Source organism: Thermobia domestica, chromosome 13 (genome assembly GCF_964235325.1).
Source record: "Thermobia domestica chromosome 13, izTheDome1.hap1.1, whole genome shotgun sequence".
Lineage (NCBI taxonomy): Eukaryota > Metazoa > Arthropoda > Insecta > Zygentoma > Lepismatidae > Thermobia > Thermobia domestica.
In genome coordinates this window covers 198,527,093-198,545,710 of record NC_137466.1, presented here as the reverse complement: position 1 = coordinate 198,545,710, position 18,618 = coordinate 198,527,093, and the positions used below count along the sequence as shown (strand labels likewise).

The following is an 18,618-nucleotide window of genomic DNA, read 5'->3' as shown; positions in this document are numbered from 1 at the left end:
GGACAAATATAAGTACAGACTGGAAAATTTTTTCTTATAAAACATCAAAATTCACTACTAAAAATGTGTATGGTCGTATTTAGACCCTGCCAAATCGCTAGCAAAATATGCTTCTATCGCATGCATGAAAATTTGGCCTAATTCGCACGTAAATTCCCTCTTGAGAATGATTACGAAATTTTATGGTTTGGTAAAGAAATGGTCACGAAATTTAATTTTGAAATTTTAGTAGACACTTTGGTTGTCTTCTTCTTCGTGTGATGGCCTGTTACCGGACAGAGTATGAAGGCTTCCCCAACATATTGCCGGAACGATAAGGTTCATGATTTGCGTATGAGGGATACAGAATGCTTTTCTGCATTTGTTACGTTAAGTGCATTGTGAAATCAAACACAATGTCCAAGTCATATTTCTACAATCCTTTTCACAAATCCCCACTCCTCACATAGTTTTATACTGTATTTATAATTATGTGTGAGTTTTAGTTTAAAATTACACATTTATTGAAAACAAGGGCTGAGGTTTTTTTTTTTTTTTTTTTTTCGTTGAAGTTGTTGTTTTGTTTTGTTAAGTAGAAATACAACTAATATTTTCTTTATATACTGTCACAGTAGACACACTTATAAGTACGAGGTTAGTTCTAATATGGAAGCTTGTCTATTTTACAGTTTCTGGTCCTCAGTTTCGTCCTCCTTATCAAAATTTCAATGACCAGCCACCTCAAAGGCCGCCAATGCAGCAATTTCAAGTGATGCCACCTCCTCATGGGAATTTTCGAGGACCACCACCGAGGGAATTCCATCAGGACGTATTTGAGGTATGTTCTTTTATATATTATATAGAGACTTCGTATGAAGGTTCAGCATTAGCTCGTAACATCTTTAAACATCAAATTATTTTGCTATCAAAATGACGAATTTACTTTGTACGAAGTGAAAAGCGTCCCTGCACAGGAGTGTTCCGCTAAACTTTTCAGTTTGGAGTGCGAATCATCATATCTAGGATCATTTATCGCATAATTTTTCTTCCTTCCTTTTTCGTTCAAGTGTCTTAAACCACTTTTTCCCCGCTTATGTATGTCAACTAAAATATTCCAGCGCAATATTCGTGGAGGCTATAGCTGAATAGGTGGTGCACATTCGACTGGGTGGGTGTATCTGTAGTTAGTGCATCGGCTTAAAAAAAAAAAAAAAAAAAAAAAAAAAAAGGTTTCCTAGACTCCAGTTCACTACCTTTTAATTGAATTAGATTTGCAGTTGCCTCATGGTAACGGGTTAACATCGAATATTATGTGCCCTAAATGGGTCACGCGCCATATGTGCAGGAGCTCTATATTGCAAAGTAACGAAACCGAATCCCTGGCACAAAGCCAAGGAAAGCTTATGGTCGGGCAGGTGACACTCTCTTAACAGTTTAGATCAGTCATTTCAAACTTGATATCCTGTGACGTCACAGTCTGCAGCTTTGTTCTCAGTAAATCGCACAGAGAAAACAATTAATATGCAGGAAATCTGGTATGGATAAAGCAAGTGATATTGAGCAAATAAAAACGTCGATAGCGAGGCATAATGTTACTACTCGATAATCAATAACTACCCGCATCTACCAACATTTGTTTCTTCCATTCTGCTTTACTCATCGTGTTTCAATTGCAGTTTCTCTGATTCTAATACGATATGAAAAGAAGCGAAGTATTTCAACTATCATGGCGTTCCCGATGTAATTAAATTAGTGGTAGTCACTTGAATATATTTTGTACAATATTGAATGCTACACAAAATTATTCAGGCATGTGTTCGAATTTAATATGGCTTGATGTATAATGAAGTTTATCCGTCTGATATATATATAGGTGGTAGACTATAACCACACTTTGAGGTGCAGTTTAGCTCAAAAACATCCTATCCCTTGAATAAGAGAATTAAGTTGTTAATAAATTCCTTATTCACCGAACAATTTTAATTCTTTTGAATAGTAATGCATTCTCTTATAGAAACAAAATAAATCGAAATTCGGAGTTTTTGTTGTCTTGTATTTTATACAGAGGGTATTTTAACAAATATCTAGAACATTACTTGGTTTCGAATAATTTTGCTATATCCGGTTCATTCATGTACAAGTTAAAATACATTGCGGTCTATTTTGTTAGGCATTTTATACTAATGTGACTGGTTCGAGCATTGGTTGTGTGAGCATGGTTTGCGAGCATAGATTTTCATAGGTCTTTTTGTTTCCTATCATTATCTTTATTCGAACTTCACTTTCGCACTTTCTTTATTACCAGTCGCATGCTTTTGTGGTTTGTCTCTTTTAGGATAAAGAACGTAAATAAGGACGTCGAAATAAGATTTCATTTCGTTGGTCAGTGTTGTCTAAAAGTTTGACAATGATGTGTCCTTTTCATTTCGCATATTAAGATTTTTCGGAATTTTTGTTCGTTATGTTAAGTAATGATAACACAATTCTTTTCTATGACAAAGTGCCATAAAAAAAGATGATGATACATCCATTGGTAATAAAAAGCACAAAATATTAAATATTAGTAACGAGAGCATTGAATGTACGTGCTTTTTATATATATTCCAAGCATTAATTTATTTTCCTTTGATACAGGATCAATATGGTCTTCCTCATGACCAGTGGCAGAACCAGGATCAACCCCCGCAACCGATGATGTTCGGAGGATCGATGAATCAGCCTTCGATGTATCCACCGCCACCAATGTTTCACGCTCCACCCCAACCGATGCCAGGAAACCCTCCTCCATTGATGCCTCAGGGGCCACCTATGCATCAAGGGCCGGGCCCAGGGCCACGAATGCCTGGTCACTCATTCCATTCATCGCAAGTAGGACCACCGATGAGTCCAGTTCCTCCAATGCAAGAACATATGCAGAGACAGGTAAATATCGTTTTTATCTTCACTATGTCACTGTGAAATTGGGATTGTTGGATTGGAGTTTAGCAGTCTCTTTTTACAGCAAGGCTGTATGAGGTGTGGATCTACAGCGGCAACCATATGAGCTCCCGCCGAGAATCGAACCCAGGTACTGTGAAAATGGGATCAGTAAAGGAAAATGTTTTGATAAAGTGTTAACATGACTAATCATAATTGTATCCTCTTGTTCCTAAAATACGAGGGTAAGTCAACTGAAAACCATAAAAGTAGAAATAAAAATCCGCATATGGCGCCAGTGAGCTGTAAGTTGGCATGCCTGTTTACGATAGTATGCCGGATGTCTCCTAGGTGGCAGCAGCCGGCAGATGCACAAACACCGGCGCAACAACAGTTCCAAAATGGCAGCCCCACTAGCCACATGCACCAGCGAGGAGCAGCGAGGAAACTTTTTGGGTTTCGGTGATGAGGAGTGGCGCCACTCCTTGCTCGCTCACTTTGTTTCAGGCTGATGGTAATGCACCCATGTTTCGTCACCAGTGACGATTCGTGACAGGAAGGCATTACCGTCACGTTCAGCACGCTACAAAAGATCCTCGCACGCATCAACACGTCGCTGTTTCAGTTCAGGCGTCAGTTGTCGGGGCACCCATCTTGCAGACACCTTATGAAACTGGAGAACATCATTCACAATATGATGTGCCGATCCATGACTCATGTGTACAAATGCTGCAATTTGGTCTATTGTCACACGGCGGTTTTCCAAAACGATGGCTTCAACGGCTGCAATGGTCTCTGGAGTCACTACGCGCCGAACCTGGCCGGGGCGTGGAGCATCGGCCACAGACGTAACACCATTTGCAAATTTCCGGCACCATTCATAGATTTGTGGCTGTGACAAACACGCATCTCCATACTGAACCTCCATTCGCCTAAAAATGTCAATCGGTTTCACACCTTCACTTCGCAAAAACCGAATCACAGAACGCTGCTCCTCGCTGGTGCATGTGGCTAGTGGGGCTGCCATTTTGGAACTGTTGTTGCGCCGGTGTTTGTGCATCTGCCGGCTGCTGCTACCTAGGAGACATCCGGCATACTATCGTAAACAGGCATGCCAACTTACAGCTCACTGGCGCCATATGCAGATTTTTATTTCTACTTTTATGGTTTTCAGTTGACTTACCCTCGTAATAAGCGTTCTCGGCTTTATTGAGGAAAATGAAGCTTCGATTGCCAGTGAGAGCGTGATGTTCGTGTTGCACTTTAAGCTTTAGTGTTGAAAATAATTGCTTTGTCCCCCAAGGAAAGCAGGAAGAATGAATTAATCATAATTTGTGGTACTTTGATTTATGTAAATCTAATTGTTGCGCCAGAGCCTTCGGCCTGCTGTACACTATAGGTTTATATCATGCTTAATTAATTAAAAGCTTTAATTAATTACATTTAACAAGTTTATTTTATTTATTTATTTATTTACTTATTTAGTTTGGCCACCAACCAACATGTTGTTATACATGAATATTAATGTTCAAATCTAAAAGTGGTTACAGTAATCAGGTCAGCGAAGGAAAAATAAAGCATAAATTGTGTAGTTTGATAATTGGCATAATTGTATTGGGGGGAGGCAGTGGAGAGGGAGTGCCCTAAACAATATACTAAAAATCCCTGAGGACAGGGTCGGGTATTGGAAGGAGGGCTTAAAAGTAGTTTTTGTTCATTTTTTTTTAAATATCTCATAAACTTTGAGGTCTAGCGAAAAACATTTTAAGTACAAAATTAACTACACTACACATATTTACTAAATTAAACTACATATTGGCATTAAATTTCGTATGATTTTTTTTTTTTTTTTACGTGGGATCAATAATTTAGAAAATAGAGAGAGAGAAATATAGAGGGTACATATTTCAAAAAAATCTTATTGTAACTAAAAGTGTGTGGGCAACACTACCACAGCCCTAATACAACAATATTGAAAGACAGTACATAACTTCATGCATAAACACACTAACACACTGCCAGAGACGCGGTGCCTGCGTGGATGGGGACACGGAAGCAGACCATTCTGTACGAATCCGTGCTACGTAGCATCCCACATGTTGCTTAGTTCACTTAACCTTCCGAGCGTGTGCAGACGTAGTCTGTGTGTCTTGTGTTCATGTATTATACTACCATTAGCAGCTACACAATGTAAGACAGCGGCTGAAACATTTTTATTATATGATGATGCTTGTGTGAGTATTAAGTGTAATGTAGGTGGAAAAAGGGTAATGGGGTTAATGAAGGTAAACATTGCAAGAAAAGATTTGAATTGCGACGGTTTTAGAATGAAGCAAAAGGTTGTTTTTCATGCTTCTTGCAGGAATCGGTTCACAAAATCTCTGTCGATTGCAAAAGACTTGAAAGTAGCTGTTTTAGAGCAACAGTCTTTAACACACTGTTCTATCCCCTGCACTTTTCAGCTATTGTCGTACACTGTGTAGCCACGGATAATGTCAATACAGCGCACGAGCACGAGATGCACAAGCGACGTCTGCACACACTCGGAGCGTTAGGAGTGTAAATGACTCGTATAAAAACGACCTACACCCGCGCGTTAGTGTGTTTGTGCACGAATTATTACGGTAGTTTGTATATTACGGTAGGTCGACGTCTCATATAGCCTCGGTGGCGAAAAGGAGGCTAACTTTCAATCCAACTAGTCAAAATCCCAGTTCAGGGTAGATACTGTCTGTTTTAAAAGATTAATGACATTTTGAGTGTCATCCGATCGTAAAGAAGATTTTCTTTTTATTATTATAGATAGAGAAACTTCCGTGTGTGAAATAATTTGACAACTTTGTGAAATAAATTTCAGACATTTTATTTTACAAATTATTATTATTGCTGTATGTTATTTATGCCTATAGTTCTCTGTAACAAACAAATAAATAACCTCAGCAGGCAAACCTATTCGCAAAAAATCCAGGTAAAAGTATACTGTAACTTTGGAGAGAGCATATAAAAGAATAAAAATATAAAATATGGTAGAAGCAATACGGAGCCTGATACCGCCAGTTAATCTAAGTTTAAGGGGCGCGGTGGGTCAGTGGTTCCTGGTCCGATCCTAGCTCGCGCTAAGTGGGCTTTGTGGTAGGCAACCGTGTTCGTGTGTTTTTGGGGGTTCTCCCGTTTCTTCCCAATTTATTCATTCTACCAGTTCATTCATTTCTCATCCTCATCGTCTCTTTTAGCCTACGGTATAAGCGTGGGACGTAAAACTTAAAGATTTCATTTTTAATCGTAAGTTTACAACCTTCACTTATTCGCCGAATAAGAGATATGCTGTTCTCTTACTTCCTAACAATAAAATAAGAGAGACTCAGGTGGAATGGTAAGATCTCGATATTCTTCTTAACGTAGATTTTTCTTAGTTTTCGTTACAACCTAAAGACAAAGCCAAATACACGATAACCAATAAATAACAGTAACCATGGCTTAAATTATTGTTTCCATATAGATTAAACATTTTGATATTTTACAAGACGGACCCGTAATAGGCAGAAAATTTAAGACGCTGTATTTAAATCGTAGTGAATTAAAAAAAAAAAAGTTGTTTAAGGAACACTTCTTTTATAGAGATACCAAGTGTGTAGGATTTATATCTATGTAAATGATACTATGGTAAATCTGCATGTTCTCCTATAGATACCTCCATGGCAACACCAACAACCTTCTCCAGGTGGAAATATGCAGATGTCTATGTCTCAGCAAAATTTTCCTCAGTACAGACCAGAGATTAGAGGGCAGGAGATGGGCCCTTCTCCGGTAATAATGATTTTCTTCTTCTGTTTTCCTTTTGTTCACAGTAAGTCTGTTAATCTAATATACAGGTAGTTACAGAGAATTACCACAGTTTCAGCGGATAACCTCCGTTATTTTAATTTACGAGGCAATTTTTTTCTATTATTGTTGAATTATGCCGCATTGATCTCTAAGCAAGAATTAATACTTGTTTCCATCACCTTTCACATTGTTCAGAGACTCCAGTGCGTCATTTGTGACGCCAAAGTAAAAACTCGTAAAGATATAAATAAGATCTAGAAGCAGTTTTTCTTATTTAATGAGATTTTGTGGATAGATTTTTTTCTAAACTTCCAATATTGTGCACTGTTTTTTCATTATTCACGAAAGTGTAGTTGAAAATAATAATAATAATTTAATTTAACATACTTAAAGTGCTAAGAACAGCGTTAGCCAGATAAAGCACTATACAATTAAAGGCTTAGAATTCAATGTTAGTACCATATAAGAATACAATTTTAATATTTCGTAGTTTAAAGTTGAATCATATAAAGTAAAATGTAACAAAGTAAAACACTAAAATAGCCCCAATCTTAATGATTAGATTGTCTAATAATGAAATATAAATATAACTATTTATAAAAGAAATTCATGTATGAATTGTTGTTATAACAGGATAAAACATTATAAAAATACTAAAAACCAAACACAATCCTAATTTCTAAGAGTCCTGTCTTCTGTTATTAAATATAGTAAGTAAGGTGCTTAACACAGAGTTCTTTGTACTGTTCTTACACAATAAATTCGCTTTCCTTACTCTATGAGGGGTACTCTGTATGAGATATTATGTACAAGGTGCTGACTGTATAATTTATTTTCTAGAATGGACTCTAAAAATCTTAATGCTTGTTGTTCTCTTCTTTGAGATAAAATGTCTAGATTAAAAACCCTCTAATAATCTCTCATAGTCACAAAGTATTGGTACAAATGTAAATGTAAATATACATATTTTATAAACCTTTTTTGCACCCTTTCTATTTTACCATTATTTCTTCTGCTAATGTTCGACCAAATCGCACTTTCGAATTCAAGTTTAGGTTTTGCTTATATGTTGATAGTAAAAGTATATAATAGTTATCGTCATCTTTTTCGTTCATAGCCAATGTTTCACCAACAAGGTGGAGGTCCAGGCCAAGGAAGATTCAATCGTGGTCCTGCGCCTCAGAACTTCAACCAGCCACCGTTTCAAGGTAAGTTATTTTTACATTGTTATGAATTACGTCATTCATATTTTATCGTGCCACTAATTTAAACATTTATACGTGGGATGTTCAAATATGGGCAGGAATGTTTGTAGGACATATTATTGAACACAATCGAATGACTTACATTAAAAGAAAAAAAAAACCTGTATGATTGTAATACACTCATTCCAATGCTGGGGAAGCTTCTCAGTCTTAAAAGAGTAGAATTTTTTTGTCTGTGTGTTGCCTCATTATTGCAGAACGTTAATAACTTCCTCGTTGGAATTGCATTCTTCCCTTGTAAAAATTCCTCTGGAGTGAAGTAGTGCATCCATGTTCCGTCACAGGTTATTTAAAAGCTAAGAAGTTTTTCTCCGTTCTTTACATATCGTTACGAAAGTTGTGTGACTACTACTAATACTCTTTCTTTGTGTTTGGGCTCCAAATGGTAGGAAATCCATCCAGCACTCAGTTTGCTAAATTTAAGATGATCGTTCACTACTTGATGAAGTACCAAGATGGTCATAATACTCCTAGCTATGGCCATAATTTCGGAGAATCCAAATAGGCATCGGTTCCAGTTAGTTGAAATTAGCTGGGTTCCCGTACATTTAAATACATTCCCAATATATATTCGTATGTATATATGAAACAATATGAGTTTCCATATATATATATTATTCTGTTATGTTGTTCTTGTAGGCCCAATGCGAAATCCCATGCAAAAGCAAAACAATCAGAAGGTTCGTATGGCGATGGGTCAGAGGAAGCAAGGTGGATCGCCTGGAGAGCAACAGAGAAATTTCAGACAAAAGAGGCCTTTTGAGAATTCGCCAAATATTGCAGCAGGAAAGAGCCGGTTAGAACTTGCCAAAAGAAGAAAAATGGTAAGTACTATATAGTATTTACTTCAGGAAAATGTGGCCTTTCCTTCAATAATTTTATATATATATATATATATATATATATATATATATATATATATATATATATATAACTTTTTCAAGTATTCTGTATTTAATAAAGTATACTACTACTACTACTTCGACTGTTTGAACAATTAACGTTTTCTTTTCTCTTTTAATTTTTTATGTGCTTACTTGTAATTTTGGATTTATACATGTGTAAAATGCAGATACTTTTTTTTTTTTTTTTTTTAATCGATGTATATCGAATTTCTTCCATTGTTTAAGTTTTGCTTTTATTATACGTAAGTTTGATATAAACTTTTCGTTGAGCAAAACAATATGTTTATTGAAAAGTATATTGAGAGTATAGGGAGCACCGTAGCCTAGTGGTTAGAGTGTTGGACTCATGTCCGCGTGGGAGAGGGCGCGGTGGCTCAGTGGTAGAACGTTCACCTCCGGTGCTTGGGGTCCCTGGTTCGATCCCAGCTCGCGCCGTGTGGACTTTGTGGTGGACAAACACCGTGCTTGTGGCTTTTCTCGGGGTTCTCCCGTTTCCTCCCCAGTTTCTTCATTCCACCATTTCATTCATTTCTCATAATCACCGTCTCCTTTAGCCTAACCGGCATAATCATGGGACGTAAAACTCAAAGATTTCATTTTACATTTCATGTCCGCGTGGTCCCGGGTTCGATTCCCGGCGAGTGTTTCCCAATTTTCGGTGTCCACCCAGCGTCGTGAAGCAAATTGGGGAGTCACGTAAAAACAAGAAGACGTGACGTCCACTAGGTTTAGGAAGCTCCTGATGCGCCTGTTAGAGGCCACGTGCTCGCCGCTAGGCTGAACGTAGTTCAGCTGGTCACTAGCAGATGGCGCTGGAGCAGGCGTAGGTTCACAAATGGGCTATTATGCCAAGTGGTTTGGCTTTTATATTAAGAGTATGGAGAAAGAGACAGAGGTCATAAAAAGAATGCTTAAGACTCTTCATCCGGGCGAAATTAAAATACCGCTAATTTTACAGTAATTATGTGATATCTTCAAATATATAAAAGATAATTGAAATATGGAACAAGAGCGCCCTAGACAATATTATTTTGCGTGAGGTACCGTTATCACAAGTCACCTAGTGGCTTTCCGTTTGCAGCTGTTTAGAAACGCGAAAATTAAATGCCGATTTTCAAAATGGCTCGAAATCGAAAGCAGATAAGTGAGTCGTGATAACGGTTTCGTATGTAAAATAATATTGTCTAGGGCGCTCTTGTTCCACATTTCGATTATCTTTTATCTATTTGAAGATATCACATAATTACTGTAAAATTAGCGGTATTTTAATTTCGTCGGGATGAAGACTTTTAACAAAAATGGAGATATTTCTACGTACAGAAAAGGATGCAAGAGGTTACTAGTAGTACTAAGAGAAAAGAGAAGAAGAGGAGGGGGAATAATGGAAAAAGAAGTAATATATATATATAGGATCCAGTGCGGTGAGTGTGATATGTGTTGTATTGGGGAAATGGAAAACAGATTAAAAGAGCGAATTAAACAACATAAGGACGACGTTAGGTTGTAGAGAGGGAGATATGCAGTCTATAAGCACAGAAGAGATACGGAACATTCAGTTAATAGAACTGAAGTGAAAATGCTGTAACAAGAGGAGAAAAGTTAGAAAATGGAAATGAAATGAAATGAAATCGTTAAGTTTTACGTCCCACGGTTATGCCGGTTAGGCTAAAGGAGACGGTGATGATGAGAGATGAGTGAAATGGTGGAATGAAGAAAGTGGGAGGAAACGGGAGAACCCCGAGAAAACCCACGAGCTAGAAAATGGAAAGAAGCAAGGTTCATTGAAATAGGAGGTGGTAGAGTTATGAACTGAGACTCTGGATTTAAAATTGATGTAAAGTGGAATAATTTATTAAGGCGTCTTAAAGAATAATCAAGTTAATTGTACACGTTTATTTTTGTAAATTTAATATTATTTATTTTGATTTATTTATAATTCATATTAAATTATTAATATTTGTATTTAAGAAATTATTGTAAAGCTTATTTTGTTAGATTAGGCTTAGCTTTTAGAAATGCATGTATATGGTTGTCAGCAGAGGGGGGAGGGGATAACGACTTTTGTTTCTGTTTCTATTTTTTGATGTGTTATGTAAGGGGATTGGCTGTAGTAAATTTTAGTAACCAATCGGGATTTGTGGATTTTTTCGCTGTTTCTAATATATTAACTCTGTCACTGCCTGTGTATTCACGGTGCCTCACAAGGCCAAAGTGGATAGTTAACAAAACTATTACACGTTAATAATTTCTACAATAAACGTATTGTTTTGCTCAGCGAGTAGTTTACATTAGATTTAAGTCTGTTAAAAGCAAAGCTTGTATAATGGACTATTGTTATTATTTAATGAGTTTAAATGTGTCATGAGCACTTGTATAATATAGATTGTCATCATTATCATCATCATAGATGTTCTGCCATTATTGACAGGTGACTTGCGCAACTAAGAAGCTTTCGTGTTTCACAGCCTTCAGCTAACCTCGTCATCTTCACGTACGATTTTTCTGTTTTTGGTACGGCCTCCTTCTCCCCTTCCCTCTCTTCAAATAAACAAAAGCCAGTGTATGTCACTATCTTTACTAGTTTGGTCTCTGTTTACAATACTTTTGGAGTTTATAATACATTTCTTCAAACTACTTACATAAACAATGTAGTGCTGTCATTGTACATTCTTGGCGATCAAAAGGTACACTCATGTCCAAAATGATTGACGCATATCTATAACTGTCTTCTTGTAAGAATATAATTTTATAATGATTTTGCAGGGTACTTTTAACACTGATACTATGTGTATAATCGGGAAATGTATATTTGTGGTAAATTTCGTAGGAAAAGAATTATAAATACGAAAATTAGAATGAGTAAAACAAAATGTTGCTAAATGGATAAGAAAGTTTTAATTTCGTTTTATTGTTCTTATTTACTGCTCTTTTGACATGAAATTTGCCATATACATGTCTTTGCCGATTAAATACATATTAACATTATAAGAAATACCAGGCGAATTCGTTGTCAAATTATATTCCTACAACAACATGTTTATAGACATGCGACAATAATTTTGGACATGAGTGTACGTTTAAGTCCAGTCGATCAATAAGCAAACAAAATCAGATTCCCTGTCGTTCTTTTAATTTCTCTCTTAAGTTGGATCAATTGTTCCTTTCTCCATCTCTTTCACTCTCAGATCTTACTTGTGCACTAGATATTTGTGTGTAAATTTGTTAAAGAGAAATATGTTTAAATTGTTTTACTATCGAACCGTGTTTTACATCAACATCAAACAGACTATAGTCCGCGTCACTCGAATTGGCGTGTGGCATCAGCCTATAAGCTCGCTGTGCGCTGTTACTAAACTTTCAGAGAGGGATATAATCATTCATAATTGATTTTGTTTCTATTTGTGGACAATTATGAAAGATTAGATACCTCTCTGAAGGTTTAGTAACAGCCCACTGCGAGCTTATTGGCTGATCCCACACGCCAGTTCAGGTGACGCTGACCATATGAACTACCATGCCTTGTTTTGTGCTTCAGTTAGAAGGAATTCACACCAAATAAAAAAAAAAAAAAGGAATATATTGAAGATTGTTGTCGACTTTATTTTTTCCCGGGTACCCTACAAAGACATAGCTCATCTTTGGAACTATAGTCGTGAGTTCGATTCCAGGTCGGCTTCTGGCTGACTGAGATGCATGCATTTTTTCTTTCTTTTTGAGTACTTCTCTTGTTACTTCCTCTCGATCCTTCTTGGTGGCTGTATTGTTAATATGTGCACCTCTGGCTCTGGAGGCCCGGGTTCGGTTTCCGATGGGAGCTCATATGGTTCGGATTTTACGTTTTAAGTTGTAGGTTCACCTCTTTTTTTAACCTCGGTGGTAGAAAGGTACGTTAATTTCAAATTAACCAACTAACCAATCATCATATCATTGACCGAGTCGGAGTAACTAGTGATCAGCAATCTTGTTTCACAATTGAGAGGTCGTATGTTCCAAATTGATTGCCTGATCATCCTAAGATATTTTGAGAGCTTTCTCACATTTTCGCAAATCGAACGCCGTGATGGTGCCTTTAACCCTATGCTATTCCTTTTCCATTGTTGTTTGTTGTTTGTGATTGATTTCACTACAAATTGGACTCATAGGCTGTTAACAAAATAAATAAGGAGTTATTTATGTAGTTTAGAAGTTCGTTAATAATATAAATAAGACATAGTAGATTATGTAAAGTTCAAAATATTTATATGTTTTTCCATGCTGCCTTTAAGTCCATTCTTCATAGATGTCTATGCTTGTATTTGTATTAGTCAGTTTCAAAGAAAAAAGTGTACCTTTGAACTTTTAATTCGATAGTATGTAATAAAAAAAAATAAAACAAACATAATTTGTAATAATTAGGTCATTAAGTTCTTTGTGAATTTTATTTTCAGAGGAAACAGTCAGTAAATAGTAATCTTCACGAAGTAATTCCAGTTGATACTCTGCCGGATACGACGACTGGGGGAGATAAGCCTGAGGTAATTGATTGTATTTTCTCTGGAATCGATTTATTACATATTTTAATTTTAAAAAAAAAATAGTTATCGATCGAACAGTTAGTTGTGAGACAAATACAGCTGTGGCATAATGAAAATTTGTGTTTCATAGAAGAGTAAATACATTTGGGCTGAAATATGAAAAAAGAGGGAGGGAGTTTTTAATCTTCACAAAAACTGAAAAACTTGACATCATTGTTATCTTGTATGCAATTTGAGTTAAATAAGCTATTTTCTAAATGTCAAATGTCAAGTAGGAGGAGCGTTATGATCTAATGTTCATTTTACTTTTTTATTTCTTGTAATTTATTTATTTATTTATTTTACATCTTCAGTTTACATTTTAAAACATTACACCTATTTAATACGATGAAGTGTCGAGAAGTTCCTGACTTCGCCAAGAAAAAGTAGAGCTAGAAGATAAGTTATTCAATATATTCTCCCTAAAACTAATGCACTTCGTAGTGATGTTGCATCTTTTCTAACCTTTGTAAATAAGGCTTGAAAAGTCTTGTTTGATAGGTACTAGCCAGACCATTTTGTGTTCACAGTGTTTATACTTGCCAAATGTATTTTACTTGCAAAGATTAATAATTTACTTGCCGTGACTCTACTCGCCAAATGTAAAAAGACACTCGCCACTGGCGAGCAGGCGAGTGGATTTTTCAAACCTTGCTTATAAATAAAATTGCCTTGGTTAGGAGAATTGGACGTCAGAAACGTCCGTTGAGCTGTTTGTTTCCTCAAGTTTGGGAACAAATGATGATTAGATTTTGATTGATTTTATTTTGAGTTTAACGTCTCTAACGTGGAATCCGAACCACGCGAGCTCCCGCCGGGAATCGAAACCGGATCTGCCACATCAAAGGCGCGTACCTTAATCGCTTAGCTACGAGGGAACACAAATGATAATAAGAGTAAATCATGTCAGCCGGATAGGACAACTTTCTGTGGCTTTTTGTTTAATTGTCTTGTACATTCATGTCCAAAATGATTGTCACATATCTATAACTGTCTTCTTGTAAGAATATAATTTGATAATGATTTTGCAGTGTACTTTTAATATTGATATTATGTGTATAATCGGGAAATGTATATTTGTGGTAGATTTCATAGGGAAAGAATTATAAATATGAAAATTAGAATAAGTAAAACAAAATGTTGCTAAGTGAACAAGAAAGATTTATTTTCGTTTTCTTGTTCTTATTTACTGCTCTTTTGACATGAAATTTGCCACATACATGTCTTTGCCGATTATTCACGTACTAACATTATAAGAAATACCGGACGAATTCGTTATCAAATTATATTCCTACAACAGCATATTTATAGACATGCGACAATAATTTTAGACATGAGTTTACATTAGGTCCAGTAGGTTAGAATAATATTCGTCCGTGATACTGGAGTTCCGAGGTAAGTAGTTTACCGACAGAATATCGTCTTTGTCTCAAAAATTAAAGCTATGACCTTCGCTGATTTGTGTATGCTAAACTTTGGCTTCGAGAACCCGTAGTAGTTCCACTCCATTGACTGATCTCGGATCTCAAGATCATAGATATGAAACCAGATCTGTCACTAGCCATCGGATTAAAAAATTAGGAGCACTAGGCTCAAAACGGTCCAAAACTGTCTTGGATGCTTCAGTTCTTTCCTGCTTCTGATCACCGTTCAGATATTTCGGGGTCCACTTTATTGAAAGCTTGAAAATGCCAGTATACTGTTGATAATAAACTCAACACGTTCCCGTGAGACGTTAAGTATCTGGGCAATTTTTTGGCTGCTATTCGCCAGTACTCAAGGATCAATTCATTAACAGCATCACGTTTCCGAGTCTGTCGAGGTTGGAGAGCGCTTAGTGCGGGACTTATCGTCAACGGTGAAATGGCAGTCGTAAAACGAGCTATGCAGGTTTCGATGGTGCTGTAGGAAGGACATTGCTCCTCCAGTGTCTAACGTCTCAGTATAAATGTCCGTTGCAGACTGTCCGTAGAGAAACAAAAACTTCCTGGCGGCTCGACACTCCAAAAAGCTGTGAAACTTGCGTGAGCCTCCATCATTACTACTCCAAAGTCTGAAAAAAAAATAGTTTACAGTAATAATTTTTTTGCCACATCGCTCAATAATTGATAGTTCTTATTTTGCTTTTATATATTTATGTACTGTACAGGTATTTAGCAAAATACACTGTTAACGAGCAGATTATTATTTATCTTTTCCTAACGGTGACACACACACTATTTACACTCATACTGCTTGTAAGAATAAGTATTATTCGCAATGATTTGCTGTTTGAAGAAGAAAAAGTCCAATTAGGCTTTAAAGTATTAGAGATAATTTTTCATAATTTATCTCTAAAACATTAGAAGTAAGTGTTACAAATAAACGTATTCCGTACGTTCTTTAAGTAATTATATCAGTTACACAAGTTTTTAAATATATTTTTCAAGTAACTTTTTTGTGTTGTTATACAAACTAAATTGCTCAGTTGTAAAAATGACATATTTATATGATTTCTTCCAGGTGAAGCAAGAGGATGAAGATGAAGAAACGCGAGAGTACAGGAAGCGTATTGAGGAGCAGAAGAGGTTGAGGGAGAAGATTCTTCAGCAAAAGGAGCAAAGACGAAAACTTGCAGCGATGAAGAAACAGCGAGAATTAGAGCAGAAGAAGACTGAGAATCCTCTCACTTTCCAGGGCGGAGGTAGGACTTTTTTTAATCACTAGAAAGCTTATGTTAAAATCTGATTCCATTTGGAGGAAGATTCTGAAGTTTGTTTCCATTTACATCTACAATTGTTCCTTTAGATACCACGGACCATGCTCATTTAATGGTATAATTTAAGCTAGTGTATGGAAATCTTTCTTATTTCTAATTTTGTATGAATGTTTATTTTCATTTATTCAAGTTTTATGTTGCAAAGATCAAAATTTGAAGAACATATTTACAACGTAAAGGCAGAATGTTGCGTTTTTTTTTTTTTTAAGTATTCCTTTACACGATTTTCCTTGGCTTCGCACCAACCAGAACTCCAAGGACTCTGTTTTGTAATAGAAATATAGTTTACTAACTGTATTCATATTGCTCTAAAATTCTATAGCATATCTAATGTGTGAATCAAATAGCCTTGAATATACTGTTCGTGCAGTATTTTCACTTACTACAGTTGTAATTACCATATTTACTCGAATATAAGAGCCCTCATTTTTTTCTTTTTCTTTTTTTTTAATGTAGGGCTAAATTTCTTGAGGGGCGCTTATAATCGCATATTACGTTTTTAGACAAGTTGTCAATATACCGATAGATGCATTTTAATTGATTTTTATAATAATGTAAATAATGAAAATGATGTGGGAATTTTAACAATGTAAAGTTATGTTGTCAATTGTTAATTTTTTCAGTTCAAAACAATGCATGTAAGTTCAATAATAGAATTTTTCAAAATGCGCAGACTTCAGACAAGCTACTGGTTTTGCAGTCAATAAAGAGTCATTGTTTCGTAGCTGTGTGAATTGCCTTCGAACTCTTAAAGGGTACATACAACTCACGAACAGAAAAGAACATGCTTCGTCTTCAATCACGTACTTAAATTGGTGCTGAGGATACGATAGCTTATGGTTCAATACTACAGTGTTCACTCATTCGCGAGGAATCCGAGACCATGCGAATTTGTGGTGGACTACATCATGTCCGTATGTTCTCTCGTGGTTCTCCTCTTCCCCCCACATTCTCATTCCATCATTTTTTTAATAATAATTCGCTTCATTAGTCACCCGTCTCCTTTAGCCTACAAGGCATAACGTTGTACGTAAAACTAGAAATTTCATTTCATTTTTTTTTTTTTTAAATTGTGATGTTTTGTTGCAGGTGATGCTCCCGTGGGTGCTCCGACTGATGAACAGCAAGGGAGTGCTATAGCTACGATAGTCAACAGGAACACAGTACAACCATCTCGTCCTGTGGCAGTGAGGCAGATGGGAGCTCAGGGAAATAAAGTGGTACCTTTCAAAGAAAGTCGCGTGCCAGTAAGGAAAAGATTGTTTACTCAGAATGTTCAGGGACAAGCAGGAGGAGTACAGAAGAAAGTTGCTAACGCTAATTTACAATATCTTGCAGGAGGGAAGATAGTTAAGAAAAAAGTAAGTTTCATGTTAATCTTTTTCTTGTTCAGTTTTTTTTCGACTTAATTCTGCTTCTTCTGATTCTGGTACCGCATAGCATATAAAGACAAAAAAGAAATTAATTCATTTTGCCTACTTGTGAGATTTCTGTCTTCATAGTGAAGAGAAGGCCTTAGTTTGTCCGCATACTTGTGGTAAGGTCATGTGCTGTTACTACTCCGCAAGTGAATCAATACATTTAACGCAACACACTGAGCAAGGCTATGTGATAATATATATAGAACACACAATCACGTAACAGTTTCAAACACAATAACTATATCTTCATCAGACTTCCACTCCTTCTCTCTGAGTTTTATATATATTATCACATACCCTTGCTCAGTGTTTTGTGTTTAGTCTGTCTGACAATATGGAAACACTGACATTTTACTTCAGAGAGCTTCCAGATTCGAATCTTTAGTCAGCCTTTAGTAAGCCAGAATTTGGATAAGTCCCATTAGGCGAATTCTGGAATGGTTCCTTCACTATAGGGCTTTTACTAACTTCCTTCCAAATGTATTTTTTTTCTTGTTGTTTACGATATAAAATAGCTTAGGTTGTGTTTAGAATTGTATATGGTTCAAAAATACTTCCCGTGCTTTATTATTAGTATATTATCACAATATTGTGAGCAATGATTATATTCAATGAGAAAAAGCAGAAAGGCTATTACTTACCGCATACATATTTTTTGCGGTGAGTAATAGCCCTTCTGCTTTTTCTCATATTATTATATTATTTAATTTAACATCCCATGTTCAAAGGCTAAAAGAGACTGTGGTGATGAGATGGATCATAATGGTGGAATGATAAAAGTAGGAAGAAATCGGAGAACCCCAAGAAAACCCACGCACATGGGCTTTGTCCACCACAAAGCTCATATGGCGCGAGCTGGGATCGAAACCAGGAACCTCACGCCACCAGAGGTGAACGCTCTACCACTGAGCCGCCGCGGCGCCTCTTCTTCTTCTTCTTCTTCTTCTTCTTCTTATTATTATTATTATTATTATTATTATTATTATTATTATTATT

The 18,618-nt window shown here is 36.2% G+C and overlaps 1 protein-coding gene across 3 annotated transcripts in view; it reads left to right on the top strand.

Annotated features, from left to right (window-relative positions):
* Nucleotides 1-18,618, top strand: part of LOC145668932 (uncharacterized) — a 97,311-nt gene that overhangs the window by 57,769 nt on the left and 20,924 nt on the right. For 2 of the 3 annotated variants that reach the window (XM_081737213.1, XM_081737211.1), the window contains exons 8-15: nucleotides 669-817; nucleotides 2,614-2,901; nucleotides 6,583-6,702; nucleotides 7,838-7,928; nucleotides 8,625-8,809; nucleotides 13,318-13,404; nucleotides 15,946-16,126; nucleotides 17,291-17,562. In XM_081737213.1, the coding sequence (XP_081593339.1) occupies nucleotides 669-817; nucleotides 2,614-2,901; nucleotides 6,583-6,702; nucleotides 7,838-7,928; nucleotides 8,625-8,809; nucleotides 13,318-13,404; nucleotides 15,946-16,126; nucleotides 17,291-17,562 (1,373 nt within the window). The remainder of the gene's footprint in view (nucleotides 1-668; nucleotides 818-2,613; nucleotides 2,902-6,582; nucleotides 6,703-7,837; nucleotides 7,929-8,624; nucleotides 8,810-13,317; nucleotides 13,405-15,945; nucleotides 16,127-17,290; nucleotides 17,563-18,618) is intronic. The other variant, XM_081737212.1, reaches the window with a different exon arrangement.